The 12538-nt window shown below is 39.3% G+C and overlaps 1 protein-coding gene across 1 annotated transcript in view; it reads right to left on the bottom strand.

Moving 5' to 3' along the window:
* Positions 1–819: 819 nt before the first annotated feature.
* ADGRB3 (adhesion G protein-coupled receptor B3) overlaps positions 820–12538 on the bottom strand; it is a 448004-nt gene continuing 436285 nt past the window's right edge. The window contains exons 29-30 of the mRNA XM_042817191.1: positions 3089–3193; positions 820–1384 (exon numbers count right to left, since the gene is read on the bottom strand). Of these exons, the coding sequence (XP_042673125.1) occupies positions 1196–1384; positions 3089–3193 (294 nt within the window). The 3' untranslated portion in view covers positions 820–1195. The remainder of the gene's footprint in view (positions 1385–3088; positions 3194–12538) is intronic.

Here is a 12538-nt window from a genome sequence, read left to right as displayed (position 1 = left end):
ACGTTGTAGATGAGGAGAGGTTTCAAAGTTCTGCTTTTGATTCTGAGCATGGAACAGATTTACTCCTCCTTTTTATTCCTATTTTTTTAAACTGTACTTGCAACATAAATCACACTGAGCTCTTGATTTATAATATGAAACAGACTCTTTTTTTTTTGTCAAAAATATTTCAGAATTTTTATCTTTGAAGTCTTTCTTGTTGTTATACAGCAACAAGAACATGCAAAAAAATTAATGATTCTAAATTAACATTTTCCCGGGGTGCTGTGCATTGAAACAACTTATTTTCCAAGAGTTATCTTTCTTCAACAAAACAAAAATATGTATAAAATAGAACAGTTGTAATAGTATTCCAACTTATAAGTCCAACTTATATGGTTCATTGTCACAGAGGATATCCTAAGAAAATGCAGAATGGCTTTACAAATTTAGTAATACAGAAACTCCTTGGAGGAGATAGAACAATATACTATGAAAACTCCAAATACATATTCAGCATGTGTACTTTTTAAAGAAAACTTTATGCAAATTTAAGATCAACAAATACAGAATAAAATGCACTAAGAAACTGATATGTAGACAAAGGTTTATTTACACCATACAACATTTTAAATATTTTATACACAGCTGCAGCAGAGAAAGCTACTCTGAGCTTTCCAGAGAAAACTGCAATAATAAAGATGTGAAATATATTATTCATATAAAAGTGAGATTATTACTTTATTGCATTTAAAGCAATGAAGAATGTAGCTCAACAGACATTCATTTAATGACAAAAACTTTGCTTTTATATTATAAAGTAAAAAGTGTAGTAATGGCCAAACAGACTGTTATAAACTTTAAAAACTGCATAAATATATACATTGTGCTTCATGGTGAAGTTTTTTGAAAACTAAACCAAATGAAGCTGTTACAACATGAATCGTTGCTTGAGGTTTATCTATAAAGATTACCTTACAAATCCATTCCACGGGTACTTACAACACACGATGGTAAGAATTGTACACCTGGTTCTCCACTAGCCATACTAGTGGGAAGAAACTGTACGAAAAAACCACTGACATTTGGCACGGGGAGAGCCTGGCATAAAGTAGTCACAACGTTCAGACAGGAGTGTCAGGATTCCCAAAGTTTCTTTATTGTCAGTGCAATTAATTTTTTTGTTTTTGTTTTCTTCAGTTTATTTTCATTTTTGTTAAACTTCTGTTTGAAAGTCACCTTCTTGCACATCTAAAGGCAAGTTCAGACATTTCTCCCATTCTGCTGGTCTTAGTTCTAAAGCATCTTTTGCCTCTGTGTCTAATACGTTTATCGTTGTATAGTGTTGATATTCGCCTGTGGTTTTGAAATTGTCCCATGGAACCTTGTTTGGTGCTGAATTCTCCTGAAGAACAGAGAAGAAAAAAGAATTGAATACGAAGATGAAATAATGTATTCTCTGTTTATAAGGCTGATCCCTAATGCGCTCTTATGAGACACAGGAGTCAGAGGGAGGAACTAGCTTTGCAGGGAGACAGGCTGCGACTGTCTTTCTCTGTCAGCAATTGGCCCTTTGGCAGGCTGCTCACCTGAGCTGCCAGCCAAGCCCTGTCCTTTGCAAGAAATGTAGTGTGTGAGGAATGGCCAAATTATCTAGTAACAGCAGCCAGCATTTCAGTAGTGGCTATGTAGAAAAGCACCAGAAGGGAAGGGAAGGGAATGTAATTGAGGAGTGCTTGCTGTCTGAAATATGGAGTGGTCTGAGGTAGAGATTGCCAGCTTGCATTTGAACTGGGGCAGGAGAATGGTGGAACAGCAGAAACCTGCTCCTTGAGAATGGGAGAGAGAATTGCTTTACAGGCTGGTGAGGTCATGTAGCATCATGTTAGGATCAGCAGACTGAAAGCTGACTGTTTTCGACTGTCCATGAATACTTTTGGATTAGGATAAGAGAGAGACAAAAGTCATCAGTGATTTCTGCTATAACATGCTAGTTGCCAAAATCAAACATTTTCACATTTGTTTAAGATCCCCTTGGACATCCTGCTGGAACTCCCACTATTTTTAAATAGAGGTGTGAGTCCTGTCATCACCACTTATACTCTGCTGTAGACTAAGATATCTGAGGCTGTCTAAAGGCCTGAGATTCTGGTATTTAGGTATCTGGATCACTCTCTGACTGCCTTACAGGATGACCATTCCTCTAGGCAGCTGTTATTAGCAGGCCCTTCAAAAAACACCAGTGATATGAAACAGAGTAAGCACCACTCATCCATGAAGACCACCTGTGAGATTTTGAATGAATTCAAGCTTTACATGAACAGAAAATCTCAAATAGAGGGAGAATAGAGGAAATAACATAAGACAATTCTAGCTCACTTTCATTCAATATGCAATTTTCACATTATAAAGTTATATAGAAAATTATTACTAATCATAGCATTACTGCTAGAAAGTATGTAACACTAAATTACCTGTTTTAATTAGGCAGAATCAACTATTTCCTTGCTCTCATTATCATATCAGATATAGTCAGGGTGTTATGCCTGTGTGTGTGTGTGTGTGTCTACAAGTCTGAATTATGATGATAGCAAAGTCAATTCAGGATGAGCTAATTTTTGCTTTTCACATGCAAAATATTTATAGGCCTATTAAAGGAAAGACAGAATTACAGTGACTCTATGCTCTTTCTGGGCACTCTAATGTGTAGGTGACTCTAGCTGGACTTATTTGTTATAACTAATTTAATATTTGCTTGCCTAGCCAGAGGTAAAACCCTATTGGGCAAATTAAATTATGAAGCTGCTTTCTGTATATAAAGGACTTTAGACATAGGAGACACATACAGATTTTAAATGCGTTCCCTACAGTTCAATTTCTTGTCATCTGTAATGATGTCAGTGAGTTAGTTATGGTCTAGTTGCAAAATGTAATGAGTCTCACCATAGGTTAGATTACTTTAAATATCTTTTGTTCTCATTCTTGAGGCTATATAAAAGTAGCATAAAATGAGGTCTTCACAGGAAATAATATTTAATTCAAAGGTCTCTTGCTTCATTGTTATTGTTACAGCACAGCATGTTTTTAATATCCAGGAAGGAAAACTTACCATGCTGCCTGATTTTGGTACATCCCGAAATCTGTCCAGAGTCTGAAATTTCTGATTTAACTCTTGAAACAATTCCATATGCCTCTTTCTTGTATGCATGACCTTCTGCAAAAAAAAAAAAAAAAAAAAGAAAAAAAAAGAAAAAAAAAAAACAAACATAATTGCTTATATTTATAATTGAATCTGGGCTTTTTTAAGAGAACCATTCTTTCCTCCAACATAATAAATTGAATTTGGCAAGGCCACTTTTTCCCTATAGACTTAATCAAAGGAAGTGAATTGCACTGAGTCTTCTCTCTCCTCTGTTTAATGCATTTCTTGTATACAAAGGACTGATTTTCCCAACATTTACTGAGTTACTGAAATAAAGGGACACTCATACTGCTGGAAAAAGTTGGAAAGTAATGGCAGCATCTCAGAAGTAATTTTCTCTTTTTCACATTAGAAGTATTTTACAGAATTTTTGTTTTCAATATGGGTACTAATATTTTGATTTCAAGATGAATGCAACAGCATTTTATACCTTTTGGGGAAAAAAATAAATATGAGAACACCAAACTCAGGACTTCTAGATCAAAAGACAAAAACTCCAAATGTTATGTCTTTTTAATTAAGATGTCTTGTCATACAGACCACCACCAAATGCATTCAGCTGCATAAAATGCTGTTGAAATGGCATTCACATTAAGATAAGTAGGCACCATTTCCAACTTTACTGTCTTTGAGTGATTGGATGCTACGCTCCCTGTCGCCAATGCACAGGGCGTTCTTCCACAGTAAATGATTATATGGCATTCCTGTGCCTGTGTTTTGGGGTGGCGACCCCAAACAGCCCCCGCAATTGGAGGGGACCTCGGGCCCTATATTGCTTTGGCAGCTATGTGGAGACTGAAACCTGCTTTCAAGCCTGGACTGTCATGCCTATCATCTGTGTTGTTTTCAAAGATGTTCGCTGTCAGATATGGATTCAGACCAGCTTCTGGAGCTGAGCAGAAGACTCCTCGCTGTTCAGCCAGTCTTATGGCTCCGTGTTCTGGGAGGGCAGGGGACAGGAGGGACTGAGGTGAGGCACCCTCAGCAGATGAGCACAGCTTGCCTTTCTTAAGATTCTGCGTCTGTGTGAACTGGACTTGCAGCCAGGGTCACAGCCACTTGATGTTGATAGGAAAACTGCCTACCAGCCTCTATGCACAAGTACTCATCATCAAGCCTGATTTTCTTTGGCAGTGTACGTGACAAAATCTACGAACTTATGTACACAGTGCCTGAGTGTGACCCTTCCCCAGTGGCACTTCCACCTAGTCGGGTTTGAATACTTTTTAAAATGGAGCAGCAATAGCTGACTCTCAAATAATATTTTACAAATACAAATTTTAAATTGTTCATGTCTTTTATTTGTATTCTGTGTTTCTAAATTCCATGAAATGTGGCTGCTCTCTTGGCTGTGCACTCCTACCGCTATGCTGTAATAACCATATTATCCTTAATACAGCTACGCCCTTGCTTGAGAACTCGTTCCACTTCTAAGAACAGGAAATTGGCAAAATTGTTCACAAAAGAGACATGAGATATAGCAAGCAATTAAGGACCTATTAACTTAACATGACTTGTGGGGTGAAAAGGGAAACAATTTTGCAGGATTCTGTAAGGAACTGCTTGCAAAACATAATTTAAGTAGAGATAGCTGATCTAAATTTATGAGAGAGGTTTCACTTAAGTGACTTCCTAGGGATTCTTTTAAGCTGTTACTGTAACAGTAGACAGGGATATTTAGCATATTTCATACACACTGAATTTTAAAAAGAAAGGTTCTGCCTCAAAGATTATTATTTGATGAAATAAGGAGACGCTTTGGGTAATAAAACAGATTTGGTGGGTTAAAATAGTAGCTCTAAAAGTAGGAAAAAAAGCATATGACTATGAAACAAATGTCTCCAGCTGGAAACCTTTTAATAGAAGTCTAGAAACATAGAGAATGTTACTTTCTGATATTTTTCTGAGTTGTGTACCCATGAATTTGTTAAATTGCAAATATGAATAATGCAAATATCTTACTCAGTTCAATACATTATTCCTGAGGAGATGCAGGTGGGAGAAGAAATTAAACACTTGCAAAGTCTGCCAGAAAAAAAAAAAAGACTTTAAATTTTATTCTTAATAGTGGAATATCTGGTATGTACATGGATGGATGGATCTTCTAGCTGCTTTGTGTTTGCCTGGCTTCCATTCTGTAATTTCTACCCTCTGACATCTCTGCCTCCTCACTAATTAGACAAAATGATCTGAACTTCAGTGAGGTGCAGTAGCTTAAATTTCCGACATTAATTATTAATTTCTAGCTTTTTATACAATTTATTTTATTTCTTATTGGAATTCACCATATTTTCTGTTTTCTAGAAAATATGCTCTTGCATAACTCTTTCTCTTTTATGAGAAAACATCCCAAAATACATTTGCAGAGGTTTCATCTGTTTTGTTTGTTTGTTTGCTTTCTCTCTCTTTTAAATAACCAATGTGGAAAGCACAGCTTTATGAATCTGAGAAATACACAAGTTTTATCCACACAGATCTGGAGATCTTCAGCAATATAGACTAGGATGACTGTAGAAGTGAAATTCTTCAGCAGGATGATAGAGAAGCCTTTGATACTGCCCTTAGAAACGACACCACCTTTAGGCTCAGTTGTGGGTTTGTTATGCTGTACCCCCTTCCAGGAGCACTTGCCTGAGGTAACCACCTCTCTACAGACTCACTCACCTTAGATTGCTATAATTCTATAGTCACTGGTTGGAAAAGACTTTCAAGATTGTCAAGTCCAACCAATCAGCTAACACTACAAGACCATGGCTAAGCAATATCCCTAAGTGCCATGCCACATCCACAGGATTCTAGGGATGACAACTCTACCACTTTTCTAGACAACCTGTTCCAATCCCTAGCCACTCTTTTTGTGAAGAAGATCTTCCTGCTCTTTTGGTACAACTTGAGGCTGTTGCCTTCGGTCCTATCACTTGTCACCTGAGAATCAAGATTGGTGCTTCCTTTGCTCAGCCTCCTTTCTGGTAGTTGTAAGGAACACTGTAGTCTGCCCTCAGCCTCATTTGCTCCAGACTAAACAGCCTCAGTTAACCTCAGCTGCTTCTTGTATGTTTTGCCTTTTAGACCCGTACCAGATTTGTTGCTCTTTTCTGCTCGTGCTCAAGCAACTAGGTATCCTTGTAGTGAGGGACCCAAATCTGAACACTGTATTCAATGTGCAGTCTTAACAGTGCTGAGTACAGAGGGACAATCATTTCCCTAGTCCTGATGGCCACAATATTCCTAATTCAGGCCAGGATGCCATTGGCCTTCTTGGCTATCTGGCACAATACTGGCTTACGTTCAGCCAGCTGTTAACCAAGTTCTGTAACTCATGTCTCACACCCTAAAGCAGACTACATTGAATTGACACCTCTTCTACATTTCCAGCCTACTCATAAATAACACCAATGTTTAATTTTGAAAAGGGTAAGCCTTACTCAGATTAGCATATACTCTTAGAAGAGTAATTTGAGTGGCTATCAAGGTGAGAAGTAATTCAGACATAACTGTATACTCAGCTCAATTTTTTTTTTTATTTGTGACAGCATTTTATCATATGCATTATTCATATCATTTATGAAATCTACCTCAAGCAAAAATATTCTGATCAATATTCATAGTCAATGTTATGATTAATAATAATAATATTTAAAATCGTGTTATTCAGTTTGCTTTGGAAATATTCTACATAATCACAGGTAAAAATGGCCTCACAAATATTGTATGAAATAGCTAAGTGAAAAGAACAGATGGGGAAATGCCTTCCCAGCTCCATAATGGAAGCCTGCTGTGTTTTCAAGATGGTATAGGTCTGATCAGTTGCCAAACTTAGAAATGGGAAAAGATTTTTCCTTGCAGGCATGTTATTTTTTTTCACCTTTGTCTTGGAGAGATATCTTCATGTTAGGAAGAAAAAAGATTTTAAAATTTTGTGTAAGTTTTTAATATTGCTATAATGAATGGCTATTGTGGATGAAAATCTGAGAGAAGGCAGCACCAGCAATTTAATATCAATTCAGCATTATCACTAGTGATAGTCTTCTGGTCTATGGGCAGAAAAGACAGTCCAAGATTTGTACACTGTATTCTTGCTCTCCCTAACAGAGCTCAAAGGGAGCCAGAGATGACCTGAATCCTGGAGAGCATTTTCTGAATTATTTAGCATAAAAATTGTTTATTGCAAGTACATACAGTAAATACATTTGATAAAAGGGAGTGTGGAAAGATTGAGTAGGGAAAGGCAAGATTCAAATCCTCTCATAGAATTTAAAGATACTTGTAATCTTTTATCTCAAAGTGTATGTCAATAATAGTGTTTTTTGTATGTGACAGAGCACACCTATTATAAAGCCCTCCTGGGAATTTTCACAGCATCTGTATTTATCCTCAACATAATTAGAGCGACTTTCATTTGATCTTAGAGCTAGGTATTAGTGTAGAGCCTTGGTGAACAAAACTACCTGTCCAGTTTCAGGGAAATTCAGAACATAACAATTGGGGTTGCTGAACACTTAGCTGGCATTAAAACAGCCATCAGAAGCAAGGATCCCAAACTCCTAGACCAGAATACTGCTTGTGTTTTGGATCACCATTAGTGACTGGTCACCAATTGGATTTAAATCCATTTGCCATCATTCTCTGGGTCTGTCTGGCTGGCCATATTTTTACCCAGGAAGAGTACACCTGTTCAAGCCATGGACTGCAAGCTTCTCCAAGAGAATACTCTGAGAGACAGTGTCAAAGGCTTCACAGAAGTCTAGCCAGACTACCTTCACAGCCTTGCCCTCATTCACTCACAAGATTATATAGTCGTAGAAGGAGATCAGGTGTGTCAAGCAGGACCTGCCTTTCAAGAATCCATGTAGGCTCCTTATTCCTTGGTAGTCCCACACATGCTGCATGACTGCATGACCTTTCTTAAAACTGAGGTCAGATTGACAGGCTTGTGATTCCCTTGATCCTCCTGACCCTTCTTGTAGATGGGAGTCACATTTGCAAGTCTCTAGTTGTCTGATACCTTCCTGGTTGACCAAGACTGTTATTGGAAGGGGCCTTAAAGATCATCTGGTTCCAAGCCCTGTGCCATGGACAGGGTTGCCACCACTAGATCAGGCTGCTCAGGACACCATTCAATCTGGTCTTGAATGCCTTCAAGGATGCGGCATCCACAACTTCTTCGGACAACATCTTTCAGTGCCTCACCACTCTCTGAGTAAAGAATTTCTCCCTAATATCTAATCTAAATCTCCTATCTTCTACTTTAAAGCCATTTCTCCTTGTCCTATCGTTATTACATTGTGTAAGAAGTTGGTCCCCCTTGTGCTTATAAGCTCTCTTGTACTGGAAAACTGCAGTGAGGACTTCTTGAAGTACTCTTTTCTCCAAGCCAAACAAGCTTTTGTTTGGCTGCCAGCTCCCTTAACCTTTCTTCACAAGAGAGGTGCTCTAGCCATATTTGTGGCCTTCCTCTTGACCTACTCCAACAACTCCTCAGCCCGAGGGCTCTAGGTTTGGATGCAGTACTGCAGATGGGGTCTCACAAGAGCAGAGTAGAGGGACAAAATCATCCTTCTCTTGTTGATGGGTAGCCCAGGTTACTGTTGGACTCTGGGCTGCAAGAGCATACTGTTCGCTCACACCCAGCTTTTTGCTCACCAAGAAATCATTACTTCTCCACAGACCTTCACCCAGTGAGTCCTAGTCTGTATGCATATCTGGGATTGTCCTGATTGAAGTGTAACAGCTTGTACTTGGCATTTTTGAACCTCATTAAGTTCATGTGGGCCAACTTTTTGAGCTTGTTCAGATCTCTTTGGATGGTATTTCCCTTTCATTTGTCATATCAACTGCACCACTCAGCTTGGTGTCATCAGCAAACTAGATAAGGATGTATTTGATTCTATTATCTGTGTAACTGATAAAGATGATAAAAAATGCAGGTCCCAAGACAGACTCCTGGGTGATGCCACTCATGACTGGCCTTCACCTCCACATAGAGCTATTGACCCCAACCTTCTGGCTGCAACCTTCCCACCAATTCTTTATCCACCAAACAGTCCAGCCTCCAAATTCTTATTTTTTCAATTCAGAGATAAGGATATGGTGTGGGACCGTCAAAGCCCTTATTAGATGGCTCTTCCTTGTGCATCAGTGCTATCACTCAATCATAGAAGGCCATCAGAACAATAATGTATGATTCGCTCTTGGTGAAGCTGTGTTGACTATCTCAGATCACCTCCTTGTCTTGCATGTATCTTGCATGTATCTTAACATCTTTTACGAGTATGATCCATTGTCCCAGGTGCAAACAACAGGCTACCCAGCCTCTAGTATCCCAGGTCTTCCTTTGTTCCTTTCTTAAAAACAGGAGCAAATGTTTACCATTTTTCAGTTAATTGGACAGGTACAACTTTTTAAATATAAGATAGAATGCTTTGGAAACCACATCAACCAGCTCCTTCAGGACTCTGGGATGCATGTCGTCTAGACCTATAGACCTATACACAGTCAGTCTCATGAAGTGGTCTCAGAATTGCTCTTTTCTATGGGAAGCCTGATTGCTAGTGAAGACTGAGGCAAAGAACTCGTTGAGTATCACGAGCCTTATCAGCCTTAACAGCCTTATCTGTGTCAGTTGAAGCCAGCTTTCCCTTCTCATTTATCAGAGGGGGAACATTCTCCTTTGCCTGTTTCTTCTGACCAAAGTATCTAAAGAAACCCTTGTTATTTTTCACATCTCTCACTAAGTTCATTTCCATCTGCATCTTGCCTTTCCTGATGCTGTCTCTGCATGTCATGATAACATCCCTATATTATTCACAGGCCATGTGTCCCTGTTTCTACCATCTACAGTTTTTCTTCTTATCCCTCAGTTTCACCAGCAGGTCCTTGTTCAGACATGCTGATTTTCTGCCTCCTCTGTTTGATTTCTTATGCTGGGTGATGGAATTTCTTTTGCATGAGGATGGAAAATAATAATAATAAACAATAGAAAGCAGCTTGGCAACCACTTTTGCCAGCTCCCTCAGTACTCTTAGATGAATCCTATCTGGACCCACAGACTTGTGACAATCCAGGTGGAGTAGCAAGTTGCTGATTCCTCCTGAATTGTGGGAGGTTTATTCTGCTCCTCACCTCTCTCTTCCAGCTCAGGCTGAGTATCTTTAGGAAAACTATTAAAGACAGAAGGAATGAAGGCATTGAGTACCTCAGCCTCTTCCTCATCCTTGGTGGTAAAGCTCCCTGCTGCATCTGATAAATTTGCCTTAGCAAATGAAGTTCTTGTTGGACTTTTACCTTTCTAATTTTCTCTTTGCGTGTCCTAACATATATTGGAGATAACAGGGATGGAGTCTGTTTTATTGCATTGAGTACAGATAAGGTCTTCCAGTATTCAACCTACACAGCAGCTGATTTTGGATTTCCTCTGTGACCCTCAGTAATTTATTTTCCATGTGATTTTTATTTGTCTGTTTGTACTTCAAATTATCTGTATTAAGGTGAGTAGTATACATATTTTTTGTTATTAAACTGTGACTGTACAGCAGTAAGTTAATTACGTCTAAGAGCATTCAGTGGCACCATCTAGCATAGAATATTCTCCTTGAACACTACTATATTTTTTTAAGTCTCCAAAAAAAGTCTACAATGATGTTGCCTATTGTGAGTGGTATCTTATTCTCTCCAGTTCTTTAAGAACACTTCAGGAACTGCTGGAAGAGAGATGGTTGTAACAGACAGAAATAGTGGAGAACATTCTAAAAATATGATCTGTATAAACAATGGCATTTTGGCACCCAGAAATATTCCTCAAAATGTCTTTTTTTGGTAGGATAGCCATAGTCTATGAGTATATTTTGTATGCATATAGGTTGACATGGAAGGATGCAGGAGATGTTGATGGTGCAGTCTTCTGAGACAGTGCTATAGGGAAAAGGGTTGAGGGAGCCAAGCCTGACAGCCTTGTCCATATTGTGTACTAAAAATAGCATTCGTTATCCTTAGAACTATAAAGGACATTGTCTCAGACAGTGCCAGCTGGCATTGTTAACAGACAAAGAGAAAATGTTACAGAAGTAGTACAGACAATCACTCAGGCTTGACCTCACCTTCAGACTCTATCCCAGTTTGCAGTAAAGCTGCTTTGAGGTATCAAAACAGAGCAGTGTTTTGGCAATACAACACTATTTCAAATCTCTTTGTTAGTATGCCTTGCTGAGTGAAAGAATTTGAGTGACTATCCAAACACTTTTTGACTTTTTTTTCTTGCTGTACCTCAGACAGACAGCTACATTACATGGAAAAACACAGGAAAGCCCACAGGCTTAATCATAGGAACCATAAAACAGGAGGTGAGATGGGGTTAATCTGAGTCTGTACTTCCAAAACACAACAACTGTCTGCTGATCTTATTTTCTCGGCAGTGATTCCCAATAGCTCAATCCTTTCCTTTTTACAAAGAATTATTTTGTCCTGCATTACAAACATTATTCTAAATATGTTAGGCAGTGCAGCAACAATGTTCCAACCAAGACAAGAAAAAAGGGATAAATTTCTGAGATATACTAGGTGAGTAGAAGAAAAAATGTAATGAGAGGCCTAATTCTTTAGAGCAGAATGTGTACAGCACTGTTGGTGTCTACTTGGTGTTGGCTTATGTTCTCATGAGCGGCTAAGAAGAATGTTTTAGTATCTGTTTCCACAGAGAACATTCTCACTGGGAACAGAATCACAGAATCACAGAATTGTAGGGGTTGGAAGGGACCTCCAGAGATCATCGAGACCAATCCCCCTGCCAAAGCAGGTCCCCCATGCCAGGTCGCACAGGTAGGCATCCAGGCAGGTCGTGAACATCTCCAGAGAAGGAGACTCCACCACCTCCCTGGGCAGCCTGTTCCAGTGCTCCGTCACCTCACTGTAAAGAAGTTCTTGTGCACATTTGTGCAGAACTTCCTATGCTGCAGTTTCCGGCCATTTCCCCTTGTCCTGTCTCCAATCACCACTAAAAAGAGTTCAGCCTCACCATTCTGCCCCCCACACCTTAGATATTTGTAGACCTGGATCAGGTCCCCTCTCAGTCTTCTTTTCTCAAGGCTGAACAGACCCAGTTCCCTCAGCCTTTCTTCATAGGAGAGATGCTCCAGGCCCTTCACCATCTCTGTAGACCTCCGCTTGGACTCTTTCCAAGAGATCCCTGTCTTTTTTGTACTGGGGAGCCCAGAACTGGACGCAGTACTCCAGATGAGGCCTTACCAGGGCAGAGTAGAGGGGGAGGATCACCTCCCTTGACCTGCTGGAAACGCTCTTTTTAATGCACCCCAGGATGCCATTGGTCTTTTTGGCCACGAGGGCACACTTCTGGCTCATGGC

The sequence above is a fragment of the Centrocercus urophasianus genome, unplaced genomic scaffold, assembly GCF_019232065.1.
Source record: "Centrocercus urophasianus isolate 14NV4802_14NV808 unplaced genomic scaffold, USGS_Curo_1.0 seq_10, whole genome shotgun sequence".
In the NCBI taxonomy this organism is placed as follows: Eukaryota; Metazoa; Chordata; class Aves; order Galliformes; family Phasianidae; genus Centrocercus; species Centrocercus urophasianus.
Note: the sequence above shows the minus strand (reverse complement) of the source record. Positions and strands in the feature narration are given on the sequence as shown.